General features: G+C 39.1%; 1 protein-coding gene across 1 annotated transcript in view; it reads left to right on the forward strand.

The window, feature by feature from the left end:
* Window positions 1–22,831, forward strand: part of LOC143126014 (anoctamin-1-like) — a 197,835-nt gene that overhangs the window by 8,241 nt on the left and 166,763 nt on the right. Inside the window, exons 2-3 of the mRNA XM_076287933.1 lie at window positions 13,155–13,291; window positions 20,124–20,205. Of these exons, the coding sequence (XP_076144048.1) occupies window positions 13,217–13,291; window positions 20,124–20,205 (157 nt within the window). The 5' untranslated portion in view covers window positions 13,155–13,216. The remainder of the gene's footprint in view (window positions 1–13,154; window positions 13,292–20,123; window positions 20,206–22,831) is intronic.

The following is a 22,831-nucleotide window of genomic DNA, read 5'->3' on the forward strand; positions in this document are numbered from 1 at the left end:
TCTAGGGGCTGCCACTGAAAAGGCTCTGTCCCCCCTAGTTTTCAGGCCCTGGGTTCTTCCAGCCGCAGTTGGTCTGCTGACCGAAGTGCTCTGGAAGGGGAATGGTGGTGGAGGACAGGTAGGTGGGGGCCAGACCATGGAGAGATTTGTACACAGACAAGAGGAGTTTGAAATTGATGCGGTAGCGGTCGGGGAGCCAGTGGAGTAAAGCCAGAACTGGGGTGATATGTTCCCGTGTTTTAGTGCAGGTGAGGAGTCAGGCGGCTGAGTTCTGAACCATCTGCAGGCGGTGGAGCTGGGATTGATCGATGCCAGTGTAGAAAGCATTACAGTAGACACTACACACAAGCAAAAGACTATGAAACAACATCAACAGCATAGTTTACACAAAAACTGCGGCGTAACTATTGGTTAGCAGGGTATGCATTGCTTACGGGCCCGAGCCAGTCAGGGGCCCGCAAGGCGTTGACAGAAATGGATTCGCGACTGGGCCCCCTTCCGAAAAGTTTACCCGCGACCGTGCCTTTCACTGTAACATTTTTAGTGATCATTACTGTAAATACATTTATGAAATGAACTATAATGGATTTTGGTGTAATTTGTTTTGAATTGGGAATGGGGATTGTGGGATATTTTAGGCTAAGTGAACATGCATATTGCGAAAGATGCGAAAGAGGAAACACGTTGAACTTGGACAATTTCAAAAGTTCTACAGCCTGAGACACTTTGCACTGCTGTTTTTGGAAGCAAACCGGCTGGTGGAGATTTACCAAGATGATGACTAGGCCTAGGCTACTGATTTTCCAATACAACTGTTGTCATTCCATTCCGTGCATGATTAAAAGACCGTATTTCACAAATGAAAACTGCAGGAGCTGACGAAGATGCTGATAATCGAGAACAGCTGCATCACAGCGAGTTTCGGAGAGGTTTGCGCTGTTTTCATGCTTTTTATTACCATCCCAGAGACAGTGGCCTCTGCAGAGCATTACTTTTTCTAAATTGAAACTGATAAAGCTGCCTGCGGAGCTCAATGGGACAGAGTCATCTCTGGACTTGCCATACTGTCGATTGGTCAGAAAATGTCGGAAAATGCACCTAGTCTATGATGTAAGTGAGCATATTTTCATGTATTTGGGCCTATATGTGCAGTGATAACAAGGAGTTACAGTGTGTTATGGTGCCTTGTATTCAGTGTTTTTTCATGTTATAGTGCACCGTCACCAGTTTTTTTTGCTATGGTGCGTGTGTGCTGTAATATAGGCAGCATCCTATCCTGTCCTATTTATAGGCTTACTCATGGACATTGCATTATCACGTGTTGTAGTGGGGGGCCTGCCTTGATAATCCTGCATAAGGGCCCGGTGTTGGCTCATTACACCACTGCACAAAAACCTTGCTAATGCGCTAACTGGCATCTATCTGAAATGTTATCAGCAAAGTTGATGTTACAGAGCCAAAACAAACATATATCATTCTCAATGCTGATACATGCAAACATGCAAACATGCAAAAAGAAAAATGATACAATTTGCAGGCATGTCCCATTATCAGATAATACTCTTCTTTGTGGTGCAACATAATCAGCAAAGTTGTAATGTGAAAGCACCTCAACGTAGTTAGCGAACCTGGAGTTTATTACAGAAGACTTGAACACTTACCAACTGTTCCCCTACCAGCTCCTCTCAAAGGAAAGTTCATATAAGTCCTTACCTTCCGGCAATTGAGGTCATGCTCCGTGTGAGATCTCATTCTTCTGTGAGATTAACAGTCTTCTGTAATAAACTCCGGGTTTATTACAGACCCTGAGCAAGCTACTGATGAGGTTTGGTGCTGTTTTGAACAATATTACTGGTTAAAAAATGCTATTTGGGAAGCGTTGGCCTCACTGCCCTATACCGGGCCAAGCTCTGTAGTGCTTGATCAACGAAAAACAATGTTTCCACGGCTTGTGTTTGTCTCCACAAATTGTCTTAAATCTTACATTTTAAGATATATTTTCTTAATCCATTGGCAGATAAATTTGCTTGTTTTTTATGTCTTAATTTCTTCCTTAGAGGGGTTTGGGTATTGGGGCTGAACAAGCAGCAGCCTAGACCCTTTTCGAACTGGGTGGGTGTAGTTGGACTTGCATTAGTTGTTGCGGGCCTGGTCCCTTAACTGCCACTTAACCACGTTTTTTTTGTTGTTGTTTGTAATCCTTGCCTTTGTTTACTTGTTTGTCTTTTGTGTTGATATTTTTTCTTCTAATAAAAAAAAGACATCAGTAAGGGGGCAAACACTTTTTCACACCACTGTATCTGAGGTAAAGCTGCTGTTTATTGATTATAGTTCAGCTTTGAACACCATTGTTCCCTCTAAGCTGAAAAACCTTGGACTGAATACCACGCTTAGTGACTAGGTTGCAGAGGCGGACAGAGTACACCGCTTCATTACTTGAGTACAAGTACAGATACCCTTTGCTAAATTTTACTCAAGTACAAGTGAAAGTACAACAGTCAGATGTCTACTTAAGTAAAAGTACTGAAGTACTTGTTTTTAAAAGTACTTGAGTATCAAGAGTACAAGAGTACATTTTTATTGCATTACTACTGCCACAGTGATTACATTTATGTACAGAAACGTCCTACATGGAGTTATGAAAAATGTTAATGTTAATATTACCTTGGAGAATGCAAAAGGAATTAAAATCAGGAAAGTAAAATCAAGTCATTTTCATCTTTTTACCATGTTGCTAGGGATGGGCAGTATTTCTAATACATGTATTTAAAATACGTATTTCAAATACAAAATACTATTTTGTAATTGAAACACTTGAAGCGAACACTATCATTAACTTGTTCAGAAAATTGAAATAGTCTGGCGAGGTGGGGCCACGGGTTGGCACATTCCCGGGATGGACCTGCTGCATCTTCATCCATTGTTTCATCCATGGTTTCGTGTCTTATCTAAATCTGACCATGGAGTTGACTTTGGCGGAAAGCTGAAGGTGATTGCTGATAGGCTGTCCCAATCAGTGGTGCCTGCACAATCCAATCACGTTTGAGAGGGAAACAACAAATTGAGGGTTTCCGAGATTTTTCTTTTTTCCTTTTTTTTTAGAAGAAGTAACGGGTACTCACGGTTATGGATAGAAATGTAGAGGAGTAAAGAGTACAATATTTGCCTCTCAAATGTACTTGAGTAAAGTCATGAGTACTCCCCAAAAATTATACTCGAGTAAAGTAGAGATCCCTCAAAATTGTACTCAAGTACTGTACTCAAGTAAATGTACTCCGTTACTGTCCGGCTCTGCTGGGTTGTGAACATTCTTACTGGAACACCCAAGGTAGTGAGAATGGGCCAGTTCACCTTTGACTCCGTCACAATGAATACAGGAATCCCACAGGGCTGTGTCTTGAGTCCCCTGTTCTACCAGGGCTATTCAGTTGGCGGCCCAGTAGCAACCTCCGAGTGACCCAGCCCGTAGTCCCGCCAGACACGTAGAGAAAAAAATATTTTGAGAGCCTTCGGAAAATCCTACATACATTAGAATAACATACTGTGAATGCAACACTCCACAGCCCAGCAGCATTGTTAAATGCTGAAAATGTTCGCAACGCTCTTAACATTATGTCATTATAGCCTATTTTGCTTTCCATGTAAACAAGTATGCAGTATGAAAGTCTGGGATTGTGGAGAAATGGTCTACTGAATAAACATGTAGTCGAACCTAGGCGTAAGCCTTCCTCTCGCTAAAACTGTAGGGCCTAAATGTTCGCCTATTCAGTGAGGTAAAAATTTAAGCACTTCTTCGCATAGTAGTTTTTACAGTCCATGTGATGCAGTGCAAAGTAATTACATCATTACATCCCATAAATTCTGTTGGTGCAACCATATAAAAAGGTTTTCCAGAGTTGGTGCAACCGGCTCTATCCATCCATCCATCTATCTATCATCTATCTATCTCTCTCTGTCTCTCTCTCTCTCTCTCTCTGTCTCTGTATACCGGGTGGGCTATATAGCCTATGTAGGGAAGGCTACTACGGAATGGCTTGACTGTAAACCTTGAATGCTTTGATCGCCAATAATCTGCCGATGTAATGGAAACGTGTTAAACTGAGAGGAAGCATATGCTCATACAAGAAGCCAAAGCAATTCTCACACCCACTCACTCCTTGCTTTAATTTTGACCAACGCATCCTCGCGCGCGCATCTGAAGACCGTATGATGGAAGGGGACACGAACAGTAGGCTACTTGTATGCCGGTTATACAGACGCACTGGGGGGGAAATCAAGTAAAAGATAACTGATAACGTTTTACACATAATTATCGTAGGCCTAATCCTGAATTATTCGCTCTAATGGATGGGTATGGAGGTTATCAGGAGGGAACTAAGCATGCCAATGAATCTGGTAAGATATAGTTTTATGCAATGAAACAAAATGGCACTGCTATTAGACTGATAGCGCGTAACGCTATATTTTAGTCGCCTATAATGTGTTTTAACAAAACGGTGCCGTTGCCATTGACTCTGTCCACGTTCGCTAACCGCTTGCACCATTAAGTAATTTTTTTAGGTTTTTTTTTTTGTTGTTGCTTAAGAAAGCTATTTGTGAGGGTAGCCTAAGTCCATGGATCATCATCCACGTCACCAGAAATAGCCTATCAATCACAAATGACAAACGCATCATCTGACCAAATTGGTGAAAGATGTCCATATTTTTCGTTTTGTCATCTGTATGTTCTTTTATAGGCTATTTGAATATTCTCAAGTTAGGCAACGGTGCAAACGCGGCAAAATTCCCAACGCTTTGAAGTATGAGCCAATGTGAAACAGTTTTGGAGACTGCATGTCATCTACAAAACAATGTTATAGCTGAAATTAACCTCGAGTTTGTTTCGTGGTTGGCTCATTCTCAGCTAATAGGCAGAGATAGGCTATGCCATGTAGCCTAAATATATAGTTTTGGTTGTGGTAATAGCAAAAGTATAATTAGGCTACTTGTTGTTTCAAGTAACAGTTGACAAAAAGTGCTCAGACAGCCCATTCAAGGAGAGTTCTGTCAAAAGAAAACTAGATAACACTTCCGAGGAACTGCAAAGTGTGCTTGCTCAGGTGTGGTTCACCAATGTTGCAGTTAGTGAATCAGAATCAGTTTTTATTGGCCAAGTATACTTACATATCGTAAAACTCCAAATAATAGCCCCGGACTTTTATTCTCTCAAATCGCCAAACTGCACCTGCTAGTATTATGACACATGCCTTTAATTCCCTCTACACAAAACTTTTCTTCTGCAAAGATGGAAAATATGATCAAATTAATTATTTCAAACACACTGAATGTCTACCCATATGACTAGGCTATCCGATGACAATTAGGGATCATCATTCATTTAGTGTTGAGACATTGTTCATTGATAAGATCCAAATAGCGGGGATAGCCAGAACAAATGAAACAAGTTTTAATCAAACGTAATTTACAAAGAGATTGTATAACACTGAAAGTTCATATTTTATATTGAAGAGGTTCATTAGGCCTACTGTTATACTATTTTACACTGTTTCTCTGTACAAGCCAATAAGGTAAATTTGTGTACCTGACAAGTTTTGGCTACCTTGCCTCTGTAACCTTCATCAGAGGTGTCACGTGATGTTGGTGGTTTTTCATACAGCCGGGGGCGGCCCTGCAGGACTGTGTCCCAGGTGTGGGATAGTTGGTAGGCTCCTTCATCCCGGTTTACACCCCAGGGGACACGGCCATCCCACCACATCAGGTGGGATGGAAAACTCCATATAACACATCTCAGACAACGTCACATCAACATCACGTGACACCTCTGATGAAGGCTACAGAGGCAAGGTAGCCGAAACTTGTCAGGTACACAAATTTACCTTATTGGCTTGTACAGAGAAACATTTTAAAAAAGTTCATATTTTGTCACTAGCAACCTAGCCTATATCTGTCCTCTGTCAAATACAGTTGCATTTTCAGCCCTGACCAAAACTGTTCAGGATTTATTTATGCAAAAGTGGAACGTGCGTAATGTTTCATTCTCCCTCCTTTTCGAAACAGCATGAGAGAGCATGAACCATAAAGTTTCTCCCGTATTTTATTTGGCAAATTTGTCAAGTCAGCTTATATTTCAAATCATAGCCTACTTCTTTCTCTTTAGTGCCATGGCGGTACGCATTTAGAATAAAAAATAACGTTTGTGAACCCTTTTGTTTTGTTGCCGGCATAAAAACAAGCTTACCATCGGCCTATCCGCAAATTTGAAACAAAAGGGATGAATTGAACGATGACGAAGTCGGACATATAGGCATAGTTCATATTGAAAAAGTTATACAATTTGGAACTCTAGCTTTTCCCCACCCCAGTCTTTTAATGCCATCTAATCATAATGTTAGCGTGTGCAGTCTGCACCATACTGGCTTAAACAGACGATCTGACGGGTTTTAGAAGATTAAATACAACCCAAAACTAAAAAACAGACCAGGACTCTATTTGAGACCGGCCTTTAACCCAAACCTGTAGCCACACCAGACAAAGAGACAGGCGTCTATTTGCGACTCGGCTATTATTTGAAGTTTTATGGCATACAAGGAATTTGACTTCGGTAGGTGTTAAACTCTGTACATTTAACAAATAGACATGTAGTAGTTCAAATAGACATGTAGTAGTAAAACATTCAATAGACAATAGACAACATAATATACTATGTACAAATAAGCATAGTATCAAGACAAGTTCTCATGGAGTGGAGTGGATATAAAGTGCAGAAGTAATAGTGCAAATGTATGCATGTAATGTGTGCAAAATGCATATTGGGATGATAGGTATGTAATGTAAGGGATAAGTGGGTGAATGGCCAAAGAGGGGATGACCCCACTTAACTGCAGTTCACTATAGTGATGGCAGAGGGAAAGAAGCTGTTCTTGTGTCTGGTTTTTTTTGTGCGCAGGGATCTGTAGCACCTGCCAGGGGGGGGAGGTTAAAGGAGGGTGTATGCCAGAGGAGGCTCCTTCATTGAGGAAAGGGAGGAACACCCTCCCTAAAATTTCAGAGAAAAAAAAAAAATATATAAAGTGAATTACTAATCTGATAAATTACTGTTAATATTACTATTTTTAATACTTTGAATGAACAAAATCGTTCTCCTAGGTCAAAATGCCAACAGCACCCCCTATTGATATTGAAAATTACTGTATGGAGGAGCTTCCTCCTCAAGCCCCTCATTGAAGTCCATTATAAACGCCTCGGACCCCAGCGGCTCGTGAATCACGTCGTTTTCAATGGCCAAGGGAGGAAGCTCCTCCGTACAGTAATTTTCAATTGCGATAGGGGGTGCTGTTTTTAGCGGCAACGGTTCAAGAACGTTATCTGCAGTCTACGAATCTTATGTTGAACGGAAAGTTTGTTTTTTGCTCCTGAAATAAACAGTACAATGGAATCAGAGGACAATCTCAAATCTTTTATACATTCAAATACACTGCGAATACACTGATGTATGATGAATGTTTATCAAAGCAGGAAGACCAGCTCCAAAAATTCATATTCCAAAACAAGACGGTAAGGCTAGTGTAGGCTACTGAATGCTACATAGTCAGACAAATAGGCTACTCATGGCTAAATGGTAACGTTAGCACAGAAAACAATCAGCCATAGCCTACTGCTGGCCTGTCACATACGTGGACAGTTCACTTGGTGATAAAACATTTTTGGATAGTTATGCGTTGTTATAATCATCCAAGTTATGCCTTAACTAAACAATTGTTAAATAAGGTTCTTGTTGTTATGTTCTTGTTTTCACCGTTCTAAATGTATCTTTGGATGGTAACATTGTTAATGAATGTTTCAGACCATGATGCATTCCTTTAATGACGTCTTCAATAACATTTGCCTTTCGAGTATGCTTTCATAAATTCCCACTTAGCTATTACAACCTGTCTTTAAATTATAGCGATTTGGCTTTAAAAACAATAGCATGTTACAAATAACCACATTTAAGGTCTATTTTTAATGGTAAATAGTTACATGGTTTTATAAAACAAGTGTCTTTTTATTATTATAGACTTTTCTGCCAATATATTACACTGAGCAAAACCTCCAGACTTTCCGTAATTTTGCACATCTGGAAAACAGTATTTCATAACTAGACCTACATATCTTCCCTGACTTCCCAGACCTAAATTTACATTTATTTACATTTACATTTATTAATTTAGCACTATTATCCAAAGTGACTTATATATTTAAATTATATTACAAAGTCCATTGTCTCTGGACGAATTTGGGGTTAAGTGCCTTGCTCAAATGCACAATGGTGGAAGCCAAGAATTGAACCCACAACTTTTCTTGGCTGCTGCATGCTTGCCTAGTTCCTTAGGTCAGACCCCCCCCTCCCCGAGACCCCCCCGAGAATGTCAGAACAGCATTTATTGCACAACATTGCCAGTTAAAATGCTACATAGTACATACTGCTATAAATGTGTCTGGGTAGGTGGCCTACATACTCTATTGTTCACATATGCCACCAACATCGTCACAACCTCACATTTGCCACTAACGCCAATCAAGCAGACATTCCTTCCTCCGTTATTTTTTTAACCACCAGCCGCCACTGGTGTATGCAGGGTGCTTTGATGTTCTCTGCCCGCTTCCTGGTCATACCAGTGTACAAGTCCTGGAGGTAGGGCAGGGGAACACCAATGATTTAAAAAAAAAAATAGGGTGTGTTGAACTAGGCTTGATCCAAGGATCCAACAATACCTAATTTTTCGACAATGGGCCTATGGGTCAAAAGTTACGTGCATTAACACGTCTGAAATGCCAAAATGCATTTTTGCTAGTTGCAGAGCCCCCTAGAGGTCAAAGGGCACCACTTTGTATGTGTGCCCTCATGATGGAGACCCGACTCCATGCACCAAGTTTGGTTTAGAATTTTTAATGACCGTGCTTCCCTCCCTCATATCCCCCTGAGACGAGAGATATCTGTATTTTCTGGAAAATACTTGACTGGCCTGACTTCAACACCTTTGGTGTGTGACCTCACAAATGCGCTTCAGGAAGAATGGTCAAAAATTCCCATAAATACACTCCTAAGCCTTGTGGAAAGCCTTCCTGTAGAAGAGTTGAAGCTGCTATAGCTGCAAGGGGTGCACCGATGTTATATTAAACCCTATGGATTAACAATGGGATGTACTTAAGAATCAAGGCAGGTGATCCAATACTTTTGGCAATATAGTGTATCACTGTATGGGGAGTGGGTAGGCTACCCTATATAGGCCTACTTTGCAGGCGTCTGTGCTGAGGTCTCACACACACACGAGAAGGGGAAGGAGGAAGGGCGGCCAGTGGATCACTGTCTCCCTGGAGTGGGGAATATCACACAAATGCAAATAGTAGCACATTAGTTAAATGTCATGCAAACAAGTAGCCTATGATGTCCTGGTAATGTTCGCAAAATAGCGATTTTTGAAAAATTCCATATGAAGAACAGGACTTGAGTGCAACATAAAACAATGATCGTTTTAATTTTAGATTCTTATTCATGCCAAAATGTTACATTAATGAGTCCCTCTGTGTGCTTGTAGCTTAGGCCTTGGCTACTTCCTGGGGGAGTGCCTTGGTAGGACAGCGAAGAGCAGTGAAAGGCAGGGAATTCTGGGAGTTATTGGCTTTCATCCATATGAAAAAATATTTTTTTTTAGTTTAAAAATTAAAGAATAAAAAAGAGAATATAAAACATGCAAGGTAATAGTACATAAAAGCAAAAGGGCAATAGTTTAAAAGTGTTTAAGGAGTAATAATTGAAACACATAAAAATGGCAATAGTTTAAAAGTGTTTAAAAAATAATAATTAAAACACATAAAAAACATAGAATGATTATACTAGTCAAGCACCCAGTGAACAGCAGCACTCTATGGAGATTCTTGAAGTAGTAGTTCTTTGTTCAATTGTGGAACATTTTGAGACATCCAGTTGTTGATATTGTCAATACACTGACAAAGAGATTCAAGGGGACCATAGTCATTAGGCGATAAAGCTAAGTAAAGTTGGCTGTCATCAGCATAGCTATGATAGAAAATCAAATTGTTTTAATGGTTTGTTCAAGTGGGAGCATATAGAGCAGGGGTTCTGCAAGGTCCAGTTACGCAAAATTTCCTCAGGCAAAGGTCCGGAGCACATCAATCCTAGTTGTATCAATGTCTATTTTAGTCAATGACAGTCAAATCAATATTTCCACAACTCAATATTTCAACAATAGGCCGTTTATTGGCGGTTTTCATGAATCTTTTTAATGAAGTTAAATTAGGCACGTCACCTCAAGTGTCAGAACACAAAACTCATGACGGCACATAACTAATCTCAATGGACTATTCTTTGTAACTGTCAACAAAACTGATCTCAATGAAAATGTATATAGGTAACAGACTGGTAGCAAAACTGTGGGGTTCTTTTAAAGACACACTATGCCGGTTTTTTAGCTTAATATGCAAGTTTTTTAGCTTAATTTACCTTCATTTAACAGCTTCAGAGTCATTGGAATGGTTATATCACTTTTTTCGGGTTGAATGGTGGCCGTCTCGCTTCCCCCTAGTGCCTGTGAGCTGAAAAACCACCCTTGCAAATGTGGGCCGGCGGGCCAACGGCCTCAGTGTCAGGAAGTATAACGAGTGTAATGAATTGCCTTACTGCATTCAAATCAGGCTTGTGCAAAATTCCGAATTTTAGAATGGATCTCCATTCAATTCATGAATTGGAATTTGAATTGAATTGGCTCCGCCCCACAGGAAGTTGAATTGGAATTGGAATTGGAATGACAGGAAGTGGAATTAAATTCATGGCAATTCAAAGCAACTCCACAGTCACACAACAGGAAGAATGTGTTGAATCTCACATGCATTCAGTTTTGGGAAAGTTACTTTGCACTTTAAAATTGAATAGCTACAGTTCCGAAATAATATAACACACTGTATTCTTACTTAAAATGTTTAGTTAGTATAACACAGTTTTTGTCTTTTGTTGATTATGTTGATTTTGGAGATTACTTGCAAGGAGTAATTTAATGTTAAGGTGGAAAAGTGAACATGATCATTTAAATCAAGTAAACTATACTTGAATTGTTTAAGTTTTGCTACATTGTGAAGTTAGTTAGTTAGTTAACCTTACTTAACCTGTTAGTTAACCTTAGTTTAAAAAAACATGCAAACCAATTGCCTTGAAATTACAGACTAATCTGGAATAGGAATTCCAAGTTGTGCAAACAAATGCTTACTTTGTGTAGTACACTTACACTAAGGAGAATTCCTATTTAACCTAACTTGGTCATCACAAGTAAAGTATATTGTGTATTAAACACAAAGTGTGCTAACTGATGTTACATTTCCCACAGTGCATTTCCAGAATGCCACCTCCCTGGCCCACATATTTGTAAAGATATCTCATATTAATCCTTACTGAAATTCAATCTTAAATTACAATAAAGTGACAGTGACACTAACGGTTATATATATACTGTTGGTGTGTAATTTATGTGGATGCATCGCACCATCAAGTACATGACTATCCAAAAAACTCTAATGCTGTGGGTAGAACATCAGCAACATGTTACATTTGTATTTTGGGTACTACCCTCTGAAAGTACTGCACAATGAAGTTGAGACCTCACTACCACTAATATGTGGCACACACCTGGGTTTGTCCAGCGGGTCAGGGAAACCTCAATCTTTGATGTCCACAGTGAGTCAGGACTTGGCCTGATTTCTGCATTTCAGTGTATCCATGATGTTGTGAAGGCATTGGGGTTGATATTAATATACTGACCAGAGAGGAGAGTGCCATTTAATGGACAGCCACTAACACCCTTCTACTAGCAACAAAAGTTGCAAGGAGAGCACCCATAAAAATCCTAGTCAAGCTCATTTAGCCTTAGTAACTTAGCAGAGATAGCTTCAGTAACTTAGCAGAGACAGGGTACCTGTTTGTATGGTTTCCAGATACAGATCTGTGTCTGTCTATAACTGTCAGCACTAGTTCTAATCACAGGTTTGGTCTGTTTTGGATAGTCATTGATGGGGTGATGTATCAATATAAATCACATATCAATTACACAACAACACTATATATAGCCTTTAGTGTTGCTGTCACTTTGTTATTGTAATTTAAGATTGAATTTCAGTAAAGATTAATATGTGATCCCTTTAACAATATGTAGGCCGGGTCTGTTGTATTCTGGAAATGCATTTTTGTCATATCAGTTAGCTGAACTGTGACATTAGTTAGCACAACTTCAATACACCTGTTGTGTTTAATAAACATTAAGTTTACTTTATTGTTCACTTTTCTACCTCAAAATGAAGTAACACTCATTTTACACAAGTAATCTCAACAAAAGACAAAACCTGAATTCTACTTACTAGAACATTTTAAGTAAGTACAACTATTATGTTTTACAGTGTGGAAATAAAATGTGTTACTGTTTTAAGTTACAAGTTGTGTGCTTAATGCTATCATATCTGGCATATACTGTGAGGCTTCATTGTTTAACACTACCCTTAAATTATGTATATGAATTTCTTCGAATTTCATTGAATTTCAATTCTACTTCCTTTAATTCAAATTCGAATTGTAATTCTACATCCTGTTTTTGACCTTAATTCAAATTCAATTCAAGAATTGAATTGGAATTTAGGAGTCATTCTCAATTCAATTCTGAATTGTGCACAAGCCTGATTCAAATACACATACACGCCAGGCACCAGCTAGAAAAAGGTAGCGATGGAGTTTCTCAGACATTTGTCACGACAGAGCCAACGAAAAAGAAGCAAAAACTGAGAAAACAGTAAGGAAATTGCCAATACTGCATAGTTTACCTTTAATAACCAATATAAAGTTCTTAATGAAAAAAACTAATTTAAATTAATATCAAATAATAATACTAATACTATATCAAACTGTGTTGATATAATATGGCCTGGTTTACTGTCTGAAATTCTTTGCCCTTAGGCTAAACAGATAAAGTAAAGGAAGACCTATGTTTTTTAAATGAATGTCTCTTTATGGATTTTCCCTGTAAAATGCAGTAGTGCCCTAATAATGTACTATGGGAGATAGAGAAGAACATTTTCTTCTGATGAACACAAAGAATTCCACTTATTTCCCACAGGAAAACCCTTTCTTCAAAATTGCTCAAGAGACCACCTGTCAAACTTGGACAAAGAAGAAAGTATGTGGGTTAATGCTGACTACACACCTGTGCCAGCCAGTGAGAAGGGAGCAGATGATGAGGATGCACAATCCATAGTAAGTTTCTTTTTGACAGTTTTGACAGTCCTGTTATGTCTTTGGATTTTTATGTTGTTTCATCTTAATTTTTTTCACTGATGTAGTCATATGTGATTAGTTGGTGCCCTTTCAAGAAAAAAGAAGAACCCTCAATTTGTCTTTGAAATAATTTGAAACCAAGGTATTTAGCAGGTAGTGTTGCACGGTGCACCAATACTACAAAAGTACAGACAGTATATCACAATATTGTAGTACATATTATAGATTATATTATATATTAAAGAGTAACCACAACGGTAAAAGTAAAACAGTTTTATATTATTTAAATGTTAAAAATGACACTGTAATTTTGTTAAAGTATTAATTTCTTAATAAATACTACTCATTTGATGCAGTTTAACCAGAGACCTCCATAGAAAATGCATGGGGTTAGTTTGTATCGCCAATATGGCAGTTGTCTACACATATCACACCCCAACGTCGACATGTGAATACATTGAGCCAGTCATGTGCTGTGTTGTGAATACATTGAGCCAATAATGTGGTGTATTGTGAAGACATTGTGCCAATCATGTGTTGTGATTTCGCCGCTGGAGCAAGATTGGTGTTGTGAAGCCTTGCACGCGCACATTTCTGCCGAAATAGATGCCCGATAAGTGCCCAAAAAGCGATAATAGCCGCCGAGTGGAGGGACTTGCCTAAAAGGACTTTGGTTTAACTCATTTGTAAATGGTGCACTGTCACTTTAAGCCCAATGTGTCCACACCAATCTCATAATGATCTTTTTTAACCAGCTCCATTCAAATATAGCCTATGGCTAGTCCACAAACTCTAACATTGTTTGTGCCACATATAGCACAATATTAAAGGTGCACAATGAGTTCCTGCATGACGTCACTTCTGTTGACGTTCAAAGTAAATACCAAACAAAACAGAGCAATCTCGCCCCTCCCCCCATGTACTAACAGCACATCAATATATCATTGATTCCAATAGGAAAGACAGCCAGTAGTCACACGTTACATCTAGTTATTAATTCACAGGACATTCAATCCTTTTACTAACACAGCAGTTATGAAGAAATATGTAAATGTAACTGACTGATGTCAAAACTGTGTATATTACCAACCTAATTTGTTTCCAATACCCCTGTGGGAGACATTTGGATTCATGTTTTGATTGTTTTGTTTTTAATTAGAGTATAAAAAGGAAAAAAACGCACGCACATCCCGATCTAATCCTGGGTGCTGGACAAAACACTTACGATGAGAGAGGGGGAAAAAGTCCGCAACACCAGTATATGCTCCCAAGTTAAAGTTTATTTACCGTGACGTTTCGGGCCAACTCAAGCCCTTCATCAGACGTGAGTCAACAATCCAAAGACACCCATATATGTACAATTAAGTGATCACATGATCACACAGTGGTGTTACACAGGCAAGTAATTATCCAATCACAGCAATAGCCAATACATGTTCAGTAATGCAGTGCATACATACATCCATACACATATCTACATTTTCCAGAAACACCTACATACACTATATACAATATATATAATAATATATATATATATATATTTGTTTTTAATTAGGACACTAGGTGACTCATTACCCTAATTGGGTTCACACAATATAGGTGGGAACATTCATGTGGGTGTCAGGTGTTGCTTGACGGAGGTGGAGCACACATAGCTTTTTGATCACTTTTAAGATATTGCTAAAGGTGTGTTACATTGGGTAACCTTGGCACCTATTGTGTGCTTGGACATTACTTGTGGGTGTATGTGTACCTTTGTGGATTATTGCAACAACATGGTGAGAATAAATTATCAACTGTGAACAAATCTGAACTTCTCTTCATATGTAACCAGACTTCATGCGCATCAATTAAGTGCCCAGTCTACAGTAGCGACCACCGCGGGGCTTTAACTAAAGATTTAGCCCCTACAACCCCAATTGCGAGGACATAGCTAACTCCAATAAACTGCAATGTAAAACAGTTAGCTTGCTAACTGTGGAACTTCAGTATAACATAATTATCTCACCTAGCTGTAGGAAATACATGTAAAGTTAAGCTTGCCGAACTTAGTTATAGTCAGCCACAGGCAGCTTGACTGTGACTACAATCCTGACACTCTTGTTAGTAAACTGGAAAGAGCAAAACATAGGAATATAATGTCACCTAAATCCCATGAACACACAGATAACTCTTACACCAACCTTATTTTGTGTCTTTTATTCACATTTGTTTAAAGATTTAGTAAGTATAATATAAGCCCTTTTCGCTCCCCACTTCGATGCAGCTCCATAGGTTTCCATTATATCCAAACAGTCATCTTTCCCCCCATTCCCTATATTCTTGTCCATTTTAGTCCATTCTGTCTGTTCAGTCTTGTCCATTTAGGGGCAGCCGTGGCCTACTGGTTAGCGCTTCAGACTTGTAACCGGAGGGTTGTCGGTTCGAACCCCGACCAGTAGGCACGGCTGAACTGCCCTTGAGCAAGGCACCTAACCCATCACTGCTCCCTATTGCAGGCAGCTCACTGCGCCGGGATTAGTGTGTGCTTCACCTCACTGTGTGTTCACTGTGTGCTGAGTGTGTTTCACTAATTCACGGATTCGGATAAATGCAGAGACCAAATTTCTCTCACGGGATCAAAAGAGTGTGGCGATCAAACCTGACCCCCTATAATAAAATAATATAATGAAAACATGGCGGCTACATACGGGAGATGGTCAGTGTCTATAAATAACAGCCCAGGTAGCGCTGTCCCCGCCTCTCTCGTTTCCCTCTACCGGTGTTTCGTCTGCTGTGTGTTTGTTCGCTGGTGTTTCCCCCGCGTAGTCTGAACGTGACGACAGGTAGAGTGTTTGCCTTGTGAGAGCGGCCTGGTTTGGTCCTTGTCTCGGACGCTCCGTGAGTATTGCCTAGCCTTTAAGAACTGTTTTACCATTGTTCGGCAGGTTGACAACACCGAGTTGTTCAGAGTTTTGTGCGTGTTTGGTCTAAACCGAGCTCCGTGATCGCTTTGCACTAACGAACTGTTTTATCATTGTTCAGCAAGCGATCACGGCAGCAAAGTTGTTGTTCCTCGCCTGTCGGCCTGTCTTGCCCCATTCGTTCCGTGATCTCCTTGCGCTGTAACTGTTTTATCATTGTTTGCAGGAGTCACGCAACGTGGGTAAGCTAGTAGTTTTGTGCAAGTTGTTTGGTCCTTTGGTGTTCGCTCCGTGATCTCCTTGCATTAGAACTGTTTTACCATTGTTCGCAGGAGACGCGACAGTAGCGAGGTTGTAGCAGCTGGCCCACTTCTCTGTGTTGTCCCGTGCTCTTTAAAAGCGCTCTTGTTGTTTAGTCGTGAGCGGCGCGACTTTGTTGAATATAGATTACATAGGCTACCGGGGAGGGTTTCCTTAGGGGTTTTCCTGGGGATTATTATTTTGTTTCTACATTTTCCTTTCCTCCGGCGCCGGCCTGCCTTTATTGTAATCTAATCTAAACTGTAAACTGAAAGCAATCACGTTTGTGCTCTAGTTTTGGAGAGCTTTTCTTTTTGTTACGTGATTTTGCTATTTAATGTTATTTTGTTTATTGGTTTATCCACACTGGGAGCTTTGAAGCAGTCGGCTATGTTATAGTAGCCAATTAGTTATAGCCTAAATAAAAGGTCTTGTTTAGCTTGAGTATACTTGAGTAGCTTATAATAGCAGTATAATTTGTTTAACCTGCTACTGTATACTGTTTTGAATTTATTGTGGCCTTAGGCTGAAGAGGTCTTTTTTGACCGAAGATACTTTTTTCTCTCGTTTTTGGACCTTTTTGCGTCTTGCCTTTTTGCGTTTTTTGTCGAGGCTACCGCCTACCGCCTCCTAGTGGCCTGACCTAAAAATAGGCTGAACGGACTGCTACTGCTGTTGTGGTTGTTTGTTTGCTTGTGTGGTGTTCATATGTGTGTTCTGAACAATATATTCCATTTTGAACACACCTGTTTGCATTTCTTGAAGTCTTTTAGTTAGAGTTAAAACCATTTAATGTTTTGTGGTGCTTTATAAAGCCATTTAGTTATTATTTCTGAACTTTAGTTTATCTTCACTCTGTCTGAGTGGTGGTGGATAAATCCACCTGGCGCCCAACCGTTACGCTACCCCACTACCGCCACAAGAGTATATATACTTATACTTATTTTTCCAAATCACAGTGAGTGCAGCCTATATATATGTGAAGTTTAACTGGTCAGTAGTGGGAAACGGATAAATCTGCAATCTCCTCTAACCTCGTCATTGTTGCCTTCATGATTTCCTTTTATAAGTGTCTTATATTAACACTTTGAGTGCCAAAAACGCAATATTGCGTTTTCTTTCCCATGCATTGAGTGCCAAAAATGCAATATTGTGTTTTTAGCTTTTTTTTTTCAATTACGAAAATAGACACTCTAACACACCTTATGTGCGATTTAGGGAACTCTATAATGAATAGAACTGAAATAGATGAAGATCGAAAACTCATGAAAACATACGATCTGAACATTTTATCTGGACATTTTATCATAACTCAGCTTTTGATGGTTCCCGCTTTGGGTTGAATCAGTGACGCATGCACGTCAGGTCAACACCAGGCCATTTTCATGGGTTTATCACTAGGTGGCAGTCTCGCCAGGTCTTGCTAGGTCACTTCCTGGAAACTTTACAGGCAACAGTTCATTTTTCATGAAAGACGCTATATCTCCATTTCTAGAAAAGCAAAAACAGGGATTTTGATGAAAACAAGCCACTGTTTACCTTGGGATTTCTCAGGAACAGAGGCATGTAGAAAAAAAGGGTTTGTACCCACTCAGAGCTTAAAGTCTCAACTTTCAAACGAGCCATAGTATGTGTCCATAGCTATAACATAGAATACGCTGTGGCTCTACAGAAAATTGTCAACAATGATCTAGATTGCTGGCACTCGCAGCTTCCGAAAACAGCGCGGCATTCAAAGTGTTAAAAAGGAGATACCAATTACCATCAACAATGGCAAGCCAGCTGGAACCTGCCACTTGTTTTCTCTCCCTCTTGTGCGTGCTCAGACACGTTCTCAATTAAAAGGAGTAGCATACATTCAAATTGGATCTTAATGGAGAGGACCCGGAAAGTATCATCTTTGTATAACATGCTGTTGGTGCATTTTGACATTGTAAACATTCTCTAACAAGAGTGAAAAGCAGTTTGCAGTAAAGATACTGGCTAAATGTTGGTCCCTGCTGTCTTGGTGCCCTACGGACAAGTGTGTAATGCGTGTGGTGGTATCGGCAGCACTGATCACTGATAAGGCAAATTTTAAAGCTGAAACTTTTTGCTTACAAGTTCCTGAAGTTCCTCTCCATCTTCATCTAACTCCATAGACAATAAAATAAACTCTCAGGCTTGCGGCTTCAGGTCTTTGTGGCTTCCGTTACATGACATCAGCCGCCCACGTAAACACAATGTGTTAATTTCGTTAACATTTTGTAACGCGTTATGTATTTCAAAATTAATCGCAGCGATTAACATGTTAATTTTGACAGCCCTTATTGTTACACTGTATTATTACACTATTTTCCCACACAGTGTTTCACAGAGTGGTGAATACCTCCCCATCTTTACTCCTGAGAGACTCTCCCTTTCTGGAATGATAGTTTTATATATATATACACAACTATGCTGGCCATTAATCTAATTCAGTGTTTCTTAAACTTTTTCAGACCATGGACCACTTACCCAATAAAAAAACCTTACTGACTACCTAGCTAAAAAAACATTACACAATAGGCCTACTCACTTACCATCTTTGCACCTTAGTTTTTGTGTTAAGGATTCATATGATTTAAACTGGTGTAGTTTACATAGGCAGTGTTGCAGAACTGTTTGGATTTACACACAAGTTGGTTCAATATTGCAAACAACTCATATTATATTTTACCACGTCTGCTGGCGGACCACTTGGGATAGCTCCCCGGACCACACTTTGAGAAACACTAATCTAATTAGTGAAATGTTCCTCCAGTGGTTTATGTGACATTATAAATCATCACATTCTGTTTTTATTTACATTTTATGTTGTTTCCCAATTTTGGGATATTGAGGTTGTAATTAAGTAAGGAATAATGTGTTGTCCCCCGGTCATTATCGGAAAATAACAGGGCGACAGGGCGAACAGGGCCCGATTTCGTGGCTTCCGCTGAGAAAACAAATAGTTTCTCACACAAATAGAACTTGACTGACATCACTGTTAACTGGCAGTGGAGGTTAAGTTAGCTTGTTAAATTGCTAACGTCAGGTAGTTAGCTCACACAACAACATTTAAGACGTGTTTTGGGATTACAACAGCTTTTTTAGAATGCAGTGTCTCTTTTCTCGCTAACTTTCACAAAATCCAAAAATAGCAGATGCAAACAAATTACATTTATCTGCAAATAAGGCTGTCTTGGACCATCTACTGAGCCAACTAGCTTACTTGCAGAATAATATGAAAGATACATAGCAACGGTCTGTTATACAAAATTATCAGAACAACGAACGTTGGGAAGGCCCATTCAAGTGAAAGGAGCATTCTACAGCATTATGAAAAGCCATGTAATGATCTAATACCAATTGAAGCAGTTCAATAAAAAAAATCAAAACATTTACAAAAGACGGGCCTTAATAAGAGATTATTTTATGTACAGAAAAGGTTTATTTCTCTCCAATTTTGTTAACAAATTAATTATTTCTGTATTAATGAGAACTTGACCTTTGCAAGACAAATCAATCCACCTGACAGGTCTGGCACATCAATTAAAATCAGAGTTTTGTGTTGAGTATAATACATTTGTGTGTCTTTCTTTGGACAGCCCCTCAAATCACTTAAAGTGGATGAAGAATCACACGTGAGAAAGCGAGGACCTTACTTTCGAGATGGGATCCGACGGATAGGTAGTGGCTTTATTAATATTGTTGTTACAAATGTACAGTTTTTTTGGGATGTGAACTGCAAAGCTGTCAAGGACACCAGTAGTGGCTGGCTACTTTTAAAGTTCAGGAGAATAGGGTAAACTCATTTACATTTTTTTCTGCAGGCAACCAAAACAAATAGGTAGACTTGTTGAACGCTATTCAATGATCATTCAAATACATTTTTATCAAGAGTTTTTCTGAAGAATTTTAATTATTAACAAGAATCAATGGTGGCTGGTGGTGACCAAGTCTTTGGTGAAGTAACCCATAGAAGGAATGGAGAGGTCTACAGCCACTGACAAAGGTCCCCTTTAGAAATGTTGGTTTATAAGCAAAATATACACTTTTTTTTTTTTTTGAGAAAACAAGGACCATTTCAATAGCTCAGCACAACTGAAACAACAATTGGTTTCCCCAAATTCAACACATCATATCACCAAAATGCTGCAGGAAGTGAATACAGTCAAACTAACACGGTCAAAAGTCTTGGGACCCTTCACAAAAAGTGTCTCTTGCACTGATAAAAGCACAACTTTCTTTGTTAAAATCCAGTGCTAAGGTTATGGATAGTCAGACCTCAACTGTGGTAGCATTCCTGAGAAATGTCATTCCATTTCTAATGGACAATAGACTCAAGTTTACTCACTTTACATTTATATTAGTGTCTATGGACAGTATGATGTTTTCTCCAAGCATTTCCATATATTTTAATGAGTCTACCTACCCCTTTATAAGCAGCTGATATCAGTGCCAGAGGAAGCAAAATAGGCCTATAGTATCACCTAGTTATTAAAGGTCTCAATGCGAGAAATACAACATTGTCTGTTGTAGTAAACAGTAAACTTAATGCATATGATGTTTCTATAACCTAGGATATTTGATGCCCTTTCTGATGAGATACACCCACACCCCTTGCTCTCAGATAGGATTGTCCCTGGTGATTAGAGGGGTTTCCAGATGAATGCCGTCTATATGTTAATTTCTATTTTAGATATAAGGGAGGAACACAGATTCTTCGCTCTTTTCTATTTTGCCTCTTGTCTTGGACTGGCTAGGCGCTGCTCTCTGCCCTGTCTCATCCTCTCTCCCTCTTTCTCCTTTCCTTGGGGTTTGTTTTTACAACCCCAAAACAGAAAACGTTGGGACGTTGTGTAAAATGCAAATAAAAGCAGAATGTAATAATATACAAGTTTCGTAAACCCATATTTAGCAGCATAAAGGACATAGACAACATATAAAATGTTGAAAATGAAAATTTGTACTATTTCATGGAAAATATATGTTAATTTTGAATTTGATGCTAGCAACATGTTTCAAAAAAAGTTGGGATGGGGCCCAGCCTACTGTATGTGGTTTCTGTGGGTTTGAAATGTTAATTTTTGGAGAGTGGTTGGACTGTCTTTAGAGGTCATTGAACATGGAGAAAAATTATGTCCATTTTTTTTTTACCTGTTTCAACCCTATTTTTTTTTAATTGTATATTTCACTGTAATTAACACCATAAATTTTGCCTAAATCACTGGCTATGTTGAATAGAGTTCACAAAACAGTTATTTTCAACATGATTGTATGATGTATGTCAGTATTATGATTGTATGTCAAACAATTAGAGATAAGATCAATAACCAATCAGTTTCACCAAATACACATACTCCATTGCTGAAAGATAGCGAAAACATAACAGAATCACAGATGAGACCTCGAACAATGTTTAATTCATTTATACACAACATATTAGATCTCACCTCCACAATTTCCTCATCAAAATCTACAACTAGCCTACTAGACCCTATTCCTACTCACCTTCTTAAGACTGCTCTCCCCTTCCTGGATAATGTTTTGCTCGAGATTATAAATAATTCAATGCTATCAGGGCATGTACCGCAGTCGTTTAAGACATCTGTTATTAAGCCCTCCCTCAAAAAACCTAGCCTTGTATCAATACTGGTCCTCCTGGACCTCAGCGCTGCCTTTGACACCATAGACCATGACATACTACTTAGGCTTGAAAATTTGATAGGCATCAAAGACTCAGCACATGGCTTGGTTTAGATCATACCTTCCTAACCGTCAACAATTTGTACAGGTCCATAATAAACCATCTACCCAAATTATGGTAAAATATGGAGTGCCTCAAGGCTCAGTACTGGGGCCCCTGTTGTTTAGCAGATGATACACAACTATACCTCTCCATAAAACCTGATGAATTAACCCTGTTAGCCAAACTTGACACATGTATAAGAGATATAAAGACATGGATGATGAATAATTTCCTGCTTTTGAACTCAGATAAAACAGAAGTCATGGTTTTAGGTTCTAAAAAGATGAGGGATATCCTATCCACATCACAGGCTACATATAGTGATCTTCCACTGACCTCATCCACAAGTGTTAAAATCCTAGGAGTTATAATTGACCAGGATCTAGCACTAAATAATCACATAAAACAGATCACCAAAACGTCATTTTACCATTTAAGGAACATTTCAAACATAAGGAAGTCCTTATCCTTACCAGATGCTGAGAAATTAATCCATGCTTTTGTCACCTCAAGGATAGACTATTGCAATGCTATTGCTATGCTATTATGCTGGCTGTAATAATA

This window comes from Alosa pseudoharengus, unplaced genomic scaffold, assembly GCF_046254945.1.
Source record: "Alosa pseudoharengus isolate Yale_2024_CS ecotype anadromous, Long Island Sound unplaced genomic scaffold, YU_APseudo_1.1 YU_APseudo_1.1_scf_16, whole genome shotgun sequence".
Taxonomy (NCBI): domain Eukaryota; kingdom Metazoa; phylum Chordata; class Actinopteri; order Clupeiformes; family Clupeidae; genus Alosa; species Alosa pseudoharengus.